Consider the following 14,931-nt stretch of genomic DNA (forward strand, 5'->3'; position numbering starts at 1 on the left):
TAAATTTTGATCTCTTCAGTGACATTAATATTAGATTGCGTTCAGTAGAGTCATTTCAAGTTTTGCTGATGATACTTTCTATTCTTTTGTTTTCTGCCTGCGGTAACTATGAGTGAAACATCATTGTGTATCAGACACTAAATTGTGCTTATTCAGTCATCAGAAATTAAATTATTGTTGTAAATATACTTAAATATAAAAAATATACTTACACTGTTATACACCTCGGGTCATTAGCAATCCTGTACAATTTTTACAAAAAATTAATGGGAAAACAGGTATTCTTTTACAAAATATATATATATTTTGGTTATATTGTTTATAATGACATAATTGAGGAATACTAAGAAGGTTGATGTCTAACTTTAAAAAATGAATGAGGAGGAGGGTATGAACGACGTTATAGTATGCGTTTAAATGTTAATTGTTAATTAGACCACAGTTTTCACTGTTAGTGTGACAAAATGTGACAAATTAAACATTATTGTAAAATTTTACCACACGGTTTACTTGCAATGTCATTTGTATTTCTTTTCGATAAAATCCATAATTGAAACTGAATCAAATGCAAATGCAAAAAAAATAATAATAATCTTTTAGCTTTTTTTTTTTTTTTTTTTTTTTTATTCTTATGGCCGTTATCTTAATTTTTAAAGAAGGCACAAGGATCTGCAGCAAACAGACGTAACTGTCACTCTGACATCCTCCGCTGTAAACAGACGTCTGACCTTTCTGAAATGTCACTATATTCCTTCACAGCATCTTACTGATAAGTGTCTTTTTTTCCTTTTACCTTCAGTTTAAACTTCTGGCCTCAAATCTTTGAGGGCCAAGTGGGTCATTCGACAAAACATGTGTCATTTGTGTCCCTCATTCAGTATTTGATGACTTTAACAATGAATGATGAACTGGTCAACTGGTTAATATGAAATTACATCAATAAACCAACTCATTATATACTTATTAATTATATATATATATTGCAATGGCTTTCAGCAAGAAAACTCTTAAGGACAAGTCCTGATCTTGAATTTGTTTTTGTTTTCTTGAAATTAATAGGCTACTTTTATTCAACAAGGATGCAATAGATTGATCAAAAGAGACAGTAATGCCATTTAAATTGATACAAATGATTTCTATTTCAAATAATAAGAAGCAAATCAGCATATTAGAATGATTTCTGAAGGATCATGTGACACTGAAGACTGGAGTAATGATTTGCCGTAGGAATAAATGACATTTTAAAAATGTATTATCATAGAAAACAGTTATTTTGAATTGTAATAATATTTCACAACACTACTGTTTGTACTGATCAAATACATGCAGAATTAGTTTGGAAGCTTGTTTCCACCACTGAATAAATCATTTAAATTGGTAATAGGCTATATGCACGCATGTTCCGCATTTGACGCAAGGCTGCTCTTCAGTTTCCGGTTGGGGAGATTATTACACATTTTTTTAATGGTAATGTTTCAGCATTAAACTTTTGTAGTTTCATGATCTTGCCACAGGAAATTGAACTGTTAAAGAACACTGTTATTTATCTGAGGCGATGATTCATTAAACTGATTCATTTGAAGTAAAATTAAATGATTCTGACACAATCAACAGAAACTTTTTGCAAAGGAACTCCTCCACACACAGCACAACTGATTAACATTTGTTGAAACAGGTCTCATTAGTCACAAGAACAATTCCATTTTTTTTTTTTACATTACAGGAAGTTAGGAAGAATGTAGTTGTAGGTGTATACCGTCTTAAAGCTGAAAACGAAAGGCCTTTTCTTTTTGTGCCTCATGAAATAAATTAAACTGGGGTTGAAATGATACAAGGGTGAGTAAACAACACAATTACAATTTTTTGGTGAACTATCTCATACCATGTTTTTTGGTTGTACCATAACATGCAAGTGATTCACCAACACCAAATAAGGAACAAGTACAGTCCCTAAACTAAGATCAAACAGCTGATATAGAGTACAGTAATGCTGAGACACTGGATGGAAGGTCTCAGGAAAACCCTGTCCATGCACCATCGTGACACACACACTGTTTCTGAGGAGGCTGCTGTCCCACGTGTGAGTGGTGGGGAGAACAGATCAGACCAGCCCTGGGCGAAAGCCACAAAAATACAGTACACACACTTTAACCCTGATGAGTCAGTTAATGATTCTGTGCCGGGTTGCCACAATGACGACCTCTTTACATGATGCGTTTGGGGACACTGATTTTCACGAAACAGATTTCAAGGTTTAATGTTAACATTATATTATATAATAATTATATTATATTATATTATATATTCTGTAAATCTTAAGTGTGGCATAGTTGTCTTAAGTATATATTTATTTGAATATATATATAGTTTTATGTATAAAATTAATAAAAAATATTATAGATGACTAAATAATTTAGTAAATAACATTTAATTTATTTTTTAATCATTTATAATTTATTTAAATATTATATTAGGCTATATTATATTATTATAATACTAAATTGTACGTTTTAAATGTGATTTATTTATTTATTCATTTACATTTCTTTCTGTGAAATTATTTGTTTGAAAAGATATTTTTTAAATGTCACTTGGTTTAATACTTTGTATTATAATTAATGCTGTACGTAAAATACAATTTTAATTTATAAATAAAATGTTCCCCAAAAATTTCGGTAGGCCTACATAAACATTATTTTATTTTCAATAATTTATTTGAACAAAATCAACTTTGTATAATAATTAATAAGGACATTCCGACATTAAGAATGGCCTAATTATAACCAAATATGTTTTATAGCCATTGGCCTATAGGCATATCAATTATCACACTTATGTTTTCAAATTGGGTTTACATGACTTCCTGCAAGTACAAAACCCACCGATACAATCAGAAAGAGAGAGAGAGAGAGAGTGTGTGTGTGTGTGTGCGCGCAGTGAGACCACATTTCTTTCCTCTGCGCGTTCCATTTCTCTTCAGGAAACTGTACGCTGTGATCTATAAGAATGTTTGTGTTTTTTCCTTCCTCCCTCGCGCTGTCATTCATCCGCGAGCTGAGCGTCTTACCCTCTGTATAACACTCTGTTTTTCCAAACCCAGTGTGGAACAATGTGTGAGGTGAATGTCAGCGAGGTATAACAGTCAACACACCTTCATAATGTTCTTCAGAAGTGTCTCAGGCGTGTGAGAGACTGAGGGCAGTTTTAATCTTGAGCAACATGACACTCAAATCACACTGCACGCTTCCACGCGCACCAACAGGTACGTCTCTGCCATTCCATGTCCAAGATTTTGCGATGGTTTGGAGGAATATTAATCTACAATGATTATTATTATGTTGGTTACACTTTATTTTAAGATTTCCGTGTCTCAGCGTATTTAATTATACGTTGAGCCTACTACTACGTAATAAATTAACTAATTATAAGGTTAGGATGTTTGGTTAGTTACATGCAATTATGCATAATTTATATTTATTACTAAAGTAACGACTTGTAATGTGTAACATGGGCACTGTAAAATAAAAATAGGCCTAACTTATTTTTTGTTAATTATTTAAGTATATTTGTAATATTTGTTCAACTTTTGCTGATGAATATGGCAATAAATTGTGTGGTAGTTTGAAATTAATTAGTGAATAATTAAGTCACTACGCAATTACTGAAAAAGTTCCACTTAACTTGAAGTACATTAAAAAATTACTTTAATTTACGGATTTAAAAAAATATATTTTTTAAATTACACACACACACACATACATATAACATAAAATTATGTTTATGTAATAAAAGTTACGGGAATATTTATTTATTTATTTTGCTTGTTTGATTTATTTTATATATAAATAAATAAATGTTCCCATAACTTTTATTACATAAACATAATTTTAACTTTAAAAACTTAAATAACATAAGTAACAATAATTAAATAAATAAGAAAATAAATGAGAAAAAGAAAAAAAAGAGATAGTATTTATGGAATTTTGGTCATTGAGTCAGTATTTATGGAAGAAAAAAATCAATAACTTGAACAACCAATCAATAGTAAAAAAAAAAAGAAAAAAAAAAAAGGTGGCTTTGTTAGATAAATAAATAAACCTGCTGTTATTGAGTCACTTTCTTTAAAGTCATTTACAAACATTGAATTATTTAATTAAATTTTTGAACAGGAAAAAAATCAATAAATCAACCAATAAAGAGAGAACAAAGGAACCTATAACAAACTGTTTTCTATGGAAGTCTTCGACGAAAGTACAGTGAAGTGAACTGATGGTTTTACACTTATATATTCATAGGATCTGTATGGAGCAGCGGACACTGCAAAAGACAGTACAGCTCTAAATCGCAGCTTAACTACCTCACAAGAACACATCCGATGGACCAGAGGAGGCCCAAACCTCACAGGTTCCACTCCTGCCTGGTGTTTCGCCTAAAGGTAAGTGACACGCCATGGGACACTTAAATCCCACGTCACACCTGAACGTCACAGTAATGGAATCAAACACTCAAGCTGATTTTTAGTGGATGTATGACGTCATTTCCTCTCAAGCTCACAGGTCATCTCTTTTACACAGCAGAATCACTTGTAACGTGATCTAATTTGTGGCTTCCGAGATCATAAAATTACAGTAAGGGTGGGCTGGCGAGCTGAGATGTACTGTATTGATACACGAAACTTATGGGAAATTTACATGACCTCGGTCCGTTTCGCTTTCACTGAGAAAGGTGCCTTGTGTGGTCAAATATAACCATGCCGAACTGACTCTGCTCTGGCATGATAAACAAGAACAATGGCTCCGTTGAAACAGCCACAGGCGTTTTATGACGTCGCCGGGAAAATAGGCAAATGAGACTGTTGGTGTGGACCTGCCGGGTTTAGAGCCGGTGACATTGGACACCGTGTGCGTCGTCTCATCTGCCTTTCTATATTGACACAGGACCGTGTGAGGATGGACCACAGCCAGCCTGAAGGAGACGTCCTGGAGAACACTGAGAGCAAACTGAGGGAACTGGCCCTGAAGTGGTTTACAGAGACCCAGGCGCCTTTAATTCTCCACAACGGCAACTTTCCGGAATGGTTCCAAGGATTTATCAGCAGAAAGTAAGAAATGTTTCTTGAGAAACCAACTTTTAGAACAGGCAACAGATGTTTTTAAGTGTGATACTATCTGTTACGCGATGTTAGGACCGCTTTATTCTAGCATTCCAAGAAAACAAGCTTGTTCATTTCAGGTGTCTAAAAATAGGGGGTTATTGGGAACACTTTACAATAAGGTCTCATTTGTTAACATTAATTAGTTAATGCATTAACTAACATGAACTGGCAATGATGAATACATTTTAACTTAGTTGATAAAAATGTTAGTTACACTTTATTTGGTAACATTTTAAGGTGACGTAGTTACACGATACATGTACTTACCGTAGTAATAACAGTAAATTATGCATAATTACATGCAACTAACCCTCAACCAAACCCTAATCCTATAACCCTATAGTAAGTACTTGTGTTTAATTAATATTACTCAGTACTTAAATATATAATTACACTGTAACAACACCTTACAATAAAGTGTAACCCTTTATTTTAAGGTGTCATTGTTACAGTGTAATTATATATTTAAGTACTGAGTAATATTAATTAACTACATATACTTATAGGGTTAATGTTAGGGTTAGGCCTTGGTTTAAGGTTTGTTACTTGTAATTATGCATAATTTGCTGTTATTACTATAATAAGTACATGTAACAAGTATAACTTCACCTTAAAGTGTTACCAAAATGTCATTGATTGTTCCATGAAGAACTTTTAACATTCGTGGAATCTTTCCATTCCACAAAAGGTTCTTTATAGTGGTTCTTTTAAAGGGATAGTTCACCTAAAAATGAAAATGTTGTCATCGCTTACTCACCCTCCAGTTGTTCCAAACCTGTTTGAATTTCATTCTTATGTTGAACACAAAAGAAGATATTTTGAAGAATGTCGGCAACCACACAGTTGACAGCAGCCATTGACTTCCATGGTATTTTTTCCCCCCTATGGAAGTCAATGGCTCCTGGTTTGATTACCAACATTCTTCAAAATATCTTGTTTTATGTTCAACAGAAGAATGAAACTCATACAGGTTTGGAACAACATGAGGGTGAGTAAATTATAAAATTTTTGGGTGAACTATCCCTTTAAGAGCTGTTCACTGAAAGGTTCTTTGGAACCAAAAATGGTTCTTCTATGGCATTGCAGTGAAAAACCCTTTTGGAACCTTTATTTTTGGAACCATTACATTTGGAATTGTCGGTAACATAATCTCATACTGTTATGCAAGCATTATTCAAAGTTGGAACTCTATCATAATTTGTGTTGGTGTCGTGTTTCACAGGGATGCAGAGGAGCATCTGAAAGACAAGGAACTGGGCTGTTTCCTCATTCGGCTCAGTGATAAAGCCACTGGATACATTCTTTCATATAAGTAAGTGTATTTAGAAACAAAATAGGGGCTGGAAATGTCATTGGTGTACCATTTAGCATTGTTCTTTTCCTCCAAAATGACTCCGCTAATAACCAGATGTTTGCATTTCCTTGAAACATTTGAAATGCTAACTTTTGGTTTGCGTTCCTGCATTTTCTGGGGTTAATCTTTAGCTTGTGATGTCAATCATTCTTGAAATATCAGAATGTTTTCAATTAATATTTTTTCTTAATGTACTGAATTTTTGTAATGGTGCAAATAATTGTTTTTCAGAGGTCGCGATCGATGTCGGCACTTTGTCATCAATCAGAATAAAGATGGGCGTTTTATTGTGACGGGCGACACAGAGATGCACGACACTCTCACTAGCCTCATTGAATATTACAAGTCAAGCCCCATTGAACCATTTGGAGAATATCTGACGCTCTCATGTTTTGAGGTGAGTTTGTACTGTATAGCCTATACAAATTTATATTATTATATATTTTAAGAAAATACTTATTTATTTTTAATTTTACACATTAGCGTTCAAAGGTTTTGGTTTCAGTAAGATGATTTTTTAAGAAATTAATACTTTTATTCAGCAAGGATGCATTATATCGATCTAAAGTGACAGTAAAGACATTTGTAATTTATAATTCATAATTCTACTTCACATAAACACTGTTCTTTTGAACTTTCTATTCATCAAAGAATCCTATTTTTTTATAAAAATCCTAAAAACACACAATGTTTTCAACATTGATAATAATAATAAGAAATGTTTCTTGAGGAGCAAATTGTACAATATATTCAAATAGAAAACTTGAATTTTTTAATTGAAATAAAATTTTACAGTATTTCTGTTTTTACTGTATTTTTGATCAAATAAATGCAAAAAAACTTAATTAACCCAACGTTTGAATGATATATATATATATATATATATATGTACAAGGCAAGCCTATTACGATGTGCTATTGCTTTTCTAAACTTTTTTTATTTTTTTGTTTTGTGTTGCAGTCTTCCGCAAGCGAGCTGTATGATGTAATTCACTTTGACATGAGGGAAAAGCCAGGACTGAGTGTTAATGCTGTGAAGGATATTTGGGGCGATCAGCGTAAAAAACACGACTCAATGCAACCTCCCGCCTTGCCGCCCAAGGGGAACAGAAACACACCGGTATGTCACATTTGCCATTTAATCATTTGAATTCAATTTAAAATAATAGTGTTTTTTTGTAATTCATTTTAATAGCATTATTTATGTTTATTAATTAGTTGATTGGTTACTTTGTTGTATTTATTAAATTGTAAAAACGTATAAAAACTGATTATAATTGTATAAATGTGGTCCCACTGTATATGAAGTGTCTTTATTATGTAATACCATATAATTAATCATTACAAAAAAAATGCATGTTTTTACATTGTACTTATATTTAAAAAAGACTTGCATGCAATTACAGGTGTATTTAATACCTGTAATTACATATGTAATTACACTGTTGACCCTTCCTTGACACCTTAACCCACCCTTAAACCTACTTAACCACCTAACCCGTCCCTAACCGTACCCGTATCCCACCTCAATAGCAGCAAATGTGTTTTGGTAACACTTTATTTTACAGCGTGCTTGTTACACGTTACATGTAGTTACTATAGCAATAGCACACAACTTACACTCAACTAACTCTAAATTAAACCCTAATCCTATAGTAAACGTTGTATTGTTACTCAGTACTTAAATGTCTAATTACACTGTAACAGTGACACCTTAAAATAAAGTGGGTTACACTTTATTTTAAGGTGTCCCTGTTACAGTGTAATTATACAAATAAGTACTGAGTAATATTAATTAACACCATGTACTTATAGGATTAGGGTTTGGTTGAGGATTAGTTGCATGTATTACGCATAATTTACTAATATGTACATATGTAACATATGTACATGTAACAAGGACACTGTAAAATAAAGTGTTACCATAAAGTGTAACCGTGTTTTGCAATACAACATGAACACAATAAGGAAAGTAAGATGTTAAAGACACCTAATATAAAGTGTGACCGTAAATTAAAGTGCTTAAACATCTGACTGTGGCTTCATATCTGGATAATTATGATTTCCTTCCACAGGCAGTACCTCCAGTGCCAAGAAAATGCCCTCCTCTGAAAGCCGCCTCCTTGGATGTAAAGTCCAGCACAGAAAGCGTTCTGTACACGACGGTAGACCTCCAGAAGTCCAAAGGAAGAGTCAGAACGCCAACCGAGGGCAAAGACATTTCCCTTACAGCTAGAAGGGAACTCAGAGCCCAGAGACAACAGAAAATCCCTGCCGCAAACCAAGGAACCATTTACTCCGAGCTCATAGTGCCGAACTGCAGAAGTCAATCCCTACCGTTCCTGGATGACGACTGTGAAGAAGAAGAAGAAGGACACTTTAATAGAAGAAGCCAACCGCAAATCTCTTCCCACGTACAGAGGGAACCGCTCAACAGTCCCACCACCAACATGTTGCCAGGTCTTAGCAACAGCCTGGATGTACTATGCAATTCATCATTGTATCAATTAGCCGGAACACCTGGCAACCAAAACATGGCGGGGATGAGAATGTCAAAGGTCAGCGCGCAGAAAAGCGACGCTACGTATGCCGAGGTGCCTCTTGAACCCTTTCCAAATCACTTCCTGGTTGACGACACGTACGAGCAGATTCCCGACTCGCAACCTACAGCGAGAGCAGAGGAGAAATCACACACTAATACCTACGAGACGCTAACAGACTTAAAACCCAAGCAGATTATTTCTGCCCGGGCCATTAAGGTGAGTGTTGGTGTGATTTTGGCATAAAAATTTCTAAGCATATTCATTAAGATTTTTAGTTGAACATACTATTTAGAGATGATTGTGGAAGCTTATCTCATAATGATTTTAATAACGTACCTGTTGTTTCCTGTAGACTGATAAATGGAAATGGCTGTCCCCGGAATACTGGAAAAAATAACTTCTTCATCCTCAGACACACATCATAAAATTACACTAATAGTGAACAGTTGTTGACTTCCATTCACCCAAGCTATTTCTGATTATTGAATACTAGAATAGTACAGCTTTATTTTTCACCAGATTTCTGTATGTGCATTTGTGAAATGTCGAAATGTTAAAATAATATTTATTAACTTAATAAACATATACATATCTGAGTGTCTTTGTCTTGACAAGTTTCATTCTTGTTAGTCATGTGATTGTTGTACCTCATGATGGCCCTTGTGAAAAAGAAGTGTGCTTTATTGTATTGAATGTGCACTTGTAGTGTACTTCAAATTTGAAAAGTATATTTTTTAAAAACTATTAGCAGATATCATTAGTCGACAAGAAGAGGCTTAGTCGGGCACATTTAAAAGAGATAGTTCACCCAAAAACAACAATTCTGTCATTAATTATTACTCGCCCTCAAGTCGTTCCAAACCTGTAAGACTTTCATAACAGTTCATAAAGAGATCGTAAAACTAATCCATATGAATTGAGCGGTTTAGACAATATTTTCTGAAGACACTCGATCGTTTTATATGATGAACAGTTTAAATAGGCTTTTATTCAAAAGCCTCAGGTGTGGCTTATCATTAGAAACATGTAGCCTAAGTAGTAGCCTAACGTTAGCCACTTTACATGGCTCCCCGCTCTAAAGTTAATGTTAACCTGGATAAATGTGCACTGTTATTAGGCGCATATCCAAGTGTACATTCAGAGTGTGGAAGGTAAATTAGTACCACGCTTATGCAAATAAAGAAAAAAACATCAGACGTGAGCTGTGTGGATGGGGAAGACAAATGTCATTACACCTACATGTCTCACCAGAAATATTCGCTGCCCTAATTCATTTTGATGTTGACTCATATTTGATATTATTGAAATTCAGTTAGGGATGTGAGAGTATGACTAATTTGGAAAGAAGAGAAAATGTTCCTTTATGTAGGCCTATATGATGATATAATAAAATGTTGATATTTTGAAAAGTCAGCTTTGAAGCCTCACTTTCAGGGTTTTTTTTATCGGGGTGGCACAACTAATAGTAGGCCTGCACAACAACTCTTGTCTCATCCCCACTTTATTGACCATGAGCCTATAATTATTAATACACAGAGTGGGAATTGGAAGCTGTTAAAGTTTACAGTCTTCTAAATTACCTTACTTGCCAATAACAGTGACCATCTGTGCAGGTGCACATGTGCCTTTACGAGACTCAGTACAACTGCTGGAACCACAGAAAGACAAGATGTCATTGTGTGTGTTCTCTTTCATGGCCTTTCACTGGGTATTAATAGAGTCAAATGGCAGATTTCCAGTAGAAACACTTCACACATGTAAATAAGGAGGCTATTTGGGACTGAACATTAAGATCAGGCAAATCTAAAATCTATAATACATTTTCGAGCGATTGTGCATTCGTAAATGCATTCGTGCCTGTGTAAACACATCTATTCGGGCAATTATTTAGGCCACCAGAAATCCGATACATGAATTATGCTTATGGTGCATTCAAGTCCTCCTGAAAAGTTCATAGTCATAATTTTCAGCAACAATATGATCTGCTTCTACGAAATAATGAAATATGCTATCAGGTGTAGGCCTATAGCAGCTAACAAACATAATTATGCGTCTGAGTACTTACTATACAAATATAATGTGACAGAGGTCCTATTATCTGTCAAATGATTTATTTCTATTTATTCATTAATTGTGCTTGCTAGCTATTAGCAATCAACCAGCTAACAGATTTAAGTATTTGTTAATAAATAGATAACAACCAGCTAATACTCAGACAATTTAGACATTTATTCATCAGGTGCTTGCTAAGCTATTAATAACCAGCTTACTGATTGAACTTACTATATATTCATTAATGCTGCTTATTAAGCTATTAGCCATCTGCTAATACTCATAACAAGACAGAGGTGAGTTAGATTTTCTGTACACTGCTTTAGCTTTCTATTTATTCATCAATGGTGCTATAGGCTAGCTACTAGCTAACTGCTATAATGCTGCTTATTAAGCTATTAGCAACCAGCTAACTGATTTAGCTTAGGCTATATTCATTAATGCTGTTTATTAAGCTATTAACAACCACTGATTTAGCTTATACTGTTGCTTATTTAGCTATTAGCCATCAGCTAATACTCATGACAGAGGTGAGTCACATTATCTGTAAACTGCCTTAGCTATCCATTTATTCATCAATGGTGCTTGCTAAGCTATTAGCAACCAGTTATGATCAGCTAAGACCAGCTAGAATCCAGTTATCATGATCCAGAACACAGCTACCATCTTAAACTGTGTTTTGAGACTCAAATGAACTGGTTCACTGCTACGAAAACACTGCTAGCTGTTGTACGTCCTGTAGAACAATAAGCGTGGGCAACATAAAACAACCACGACAACCAAAGAGCATTAATGTTCTGCTTCAATTGGCTCATGCAGAGTGTTTAATAAAAAAAGATAAACTGTCTACTTAACTGTATGTGGATTAAAATATAGGACTATTGATCATGCATAACGATATTGCACAACAACACATCATTAATCATTGTTTCCTAGAAAATTAAGCACATTACAAAGAAACTTCCTCACCCCATACAGAAAGTAGAAGTGATATTCTCACATGTAATTTATGTCTAGAAGAAATTTATAGTGGCCTTTCTGACTCCCTGGAGAAGCAAGACTGTGATTTGCACGCTTAAGCACAAACTCAAGGGACCAAATGGTGTCGGACAAGATCTCCATGTAAAAGGGGACAATAAAGCTGCCAGCAGTGACTGATCTGGTTTTTGTGGGGAGCAGAAATCGTAAATAAGAGACTCGTTGCATAGACAGTGTAACTTCAGGCAGATTTAAGAAAAGACGAGAGACGGCCTACAAAATGTATCTTTGTCTGTATGGCACATACACTCTGTGTATGATGAATGGCATCTACCAGCAGGGGCTAATGTGGCTAAGCTAACCAGTTAAATGTTCCTTGCATAGGAATATGAATACTTCCCTAGGCAACATTATTGTACTATACAGTACACACACTCACTACATGTAGAACATACTTTTTTAACGGTTGCAAAGTTCATTCCTCATCAAATGCAGTAACTACTCATGCAGTATGAGATTTCAGATGCAGCTCTTGACCACCATAATATCTATTAATCCTAAAATCAAAAAGAGTAAACAAGCTGTGTCCTAAATCACCGCCTATACCCTTATATAGTGTACTATTTGAGGGGACAACCGTGGTGTTCGAAAACAGTGGACATTATCAAGTGCACTCATTCAGTCCCACAATGCACGGCAGCACGCCCAATTTACACTCAATGAATACCCATAATGCACCATGAGGGTTGCGCTGAATGATTTCCTGCGTCTTGGCAGTAGATTCCATGCTAGTGGAAACTTACAGATGTACAGTGATACCTTTTTAATTGATTATTGTTTAATTAAGGTTTATACAAGCAAGTTTCTGAATTTGTTTTCATTCACTCCTTCAATATGACTAATGTACGGAGTAGTTATTGAGGGTATGGGGGGCGATTTCGGATACAACCACTGATCCAGAAACACATGCTACTATGCTAAGTCGCATTAGCATATACACATCATGACTACAGTGGCAAAAGAAACTTGGAATTCTAACAGATTAATGAAAAGTGAAAAATGGGATGCAAATCATTGTGTACAACCGAGAATGTTGTGTTTGCGGATTCAAACAAACGTATCGCATTTCCTTGTTTACAGTTATTGATCAGGAGATTAGCATGCCTGACAAAAAAAGCCATTACTTGAACACATCCAGTAATACTGATATATCCTTCCCTTGTTATCGAACTGGCTCCTAAAAACACACATAAATGGATGGTTTTGAAAATCTTGGGATGGCAAACATCACTGAGCTAATAAGATTAGAGGGCAGCCAAGGCCAGCACAGAGTGTGTGCACAAACCACCTTGCATGTGTGAGTCGCTGACGTCCTGTTTTATGCTCTGCGTCCAGAAGAATCAATGCTCTAATGCCTACATTACTGTCAGCTGGAGTGTCTGTATCAGACTGGAACAGAAGCACATCTAAATCAGCAGATGCTCAGGGTGAGAGGCGCAATTAACGAAGGCGCATCATCAGCACTTACATCCCACTGGAGTTTTTAATACAGTCCTCATAAAGGGAGTTGAAGGTAACGGGATGAGGAATTAACTGCATATTAGCGCAGGCGGCCTTATCCCTAATGACCGCACACCGCCGTGATATCGCTAAAACGGTTCCTCAACAATCCATCCAGGCATGCCTTGTTTTATGTCTGAGAACCATTTTCGTGGTTACATAAGCCCTGCAAATGGGATCTTTTTGGCAATTAACAAAAGCCCAAGTGCATTTTTATTTATTTTAAAGTCGGTTTTATTTGTTTCTGGTACGTGCATCGCACAGAACTTGTCTAACGATAAAAACAATGTGAGAAACTTTAACCATTTCAGATAATGGGTGCTTTATTGGAATTTAAAGGGATAGTTCACCCCAAAATTTAAATTCTGTCATTATTCATTTACCCTCATGTAGTTGTCTTTTGTTGCCTCATTTATTTTGTCCATACAATGAAAGTCAGAGTCAGTGTCCAAAACATTGGACTCATTGAGACGTTTTTCAAATGATCTTCTTTTGTGCTTCACAAAAGACGGAACGTCATACCGGTTTAGAAACATGAGGTTGCAGAAATGATTTAAATATTTGGGTGAATTATCTCTTTAAGATCATTTTGCTACCAAAAGAGTGCTCATATTAAACTTATGATTTCCCTCCAGTGGATGATAAAACAGTTTATAGTGAAGGCATAAAAAGTGAAAATTATGACAAAGAAACATTATTATGAGATAAAGTCATAATAATGACAAACTTTGTCCTCATTGACTTTTTATCACATCATTATGACCAAGTCAAAATTATGAGACAAAAAAGTCATTATTATGAATTATAAATGAAGCCATTATTATGAGATAAAAAGTAATTATTACATAATAACATGAGAGGACAAGTTATAATTATGACACAAAGTCAATGATGACAGTCGAAATTGAGATAAAAACTATTATGACAAAAAATTAGATTTTGAATTGATATGGACAATTATGAGAAAAAAAGTTGAAATTTGAGAAAAATGTATGGATATGACAAAAAAAACCACACAATTACGATAGAAAAAATAGAATTATATTTGATTGTCATAGTTATGAATTTTATTGTGAAATACCAAAGCATTTTCTTATGGGACTGAAATTTGCTTCCATTCAAAACATATCAAGAGACTAGATAAATTATATAATCTATATCTAGGGGTCTCTTTTGACTTTGACCTAGCAACCACACAAAACAGCCTAGCAACCACATAGCAATGCCATAGCAGGCTCCCAAAATGTCAAACCAACCATAAATCCATTGCACATGTATGATTTATCAGTC

At 34.7% G+C, this 14,931-nt stretch overlaps 1 protein-coding gene across 1 annotated transcript; it reads left to right on the forward strand.

Annotated features, from left to right (window-relative positions):
• Window positions 1-3,015: 3,015 nt before the first annotated feature.
• LOC130099309 (uncharacterized) lies at window positions 3,016-9,648 on the forward strand. The gene is made up of 8 exons (XM_056264922.1): window positions 3,016-3,262; window positions 4,296-4,435; window positions 4,938-5,101; window positions 6,378-6,467; window positions 6,741-6,906; window positions 7,470-7,628; window positions 8,584-9,267; window positions 9,404-9,648. The coding sequence occupies exons 1-8, from the start codon at window positions 3,220-3,222 to the stop codon at window positions 9,446-9,448; spliced, it is 1,491 nt and encodes a 496-aa protein (XP_056120897.1). The 5' UTR covers window positions 3,016-3,219; the 3' UTR covers window positions 9,449-9,648.
• Window positions 9,649-14,931: the final 5,283 nt, after the last annotated feature.

Source organism: Rhinichthys klamathensis, unplaced genomic scaffold, assembly GCF_029890125.1.
Source record: "Rhinichthys klamathensis goyatoka isolate OS25496 unplaced genomic scaffold, OSU_Roscu_1.1 h1tg000228l_1, whole genome shotgun sequence".
NCBI classification, from domain to species: domain Eukaryota; kingdom Metazoa; phylum Chordata; class Actinopteri; order Cypriniformes; family Leuciscidae; genus Rhinichthys; species Rhinichthys klamathensis.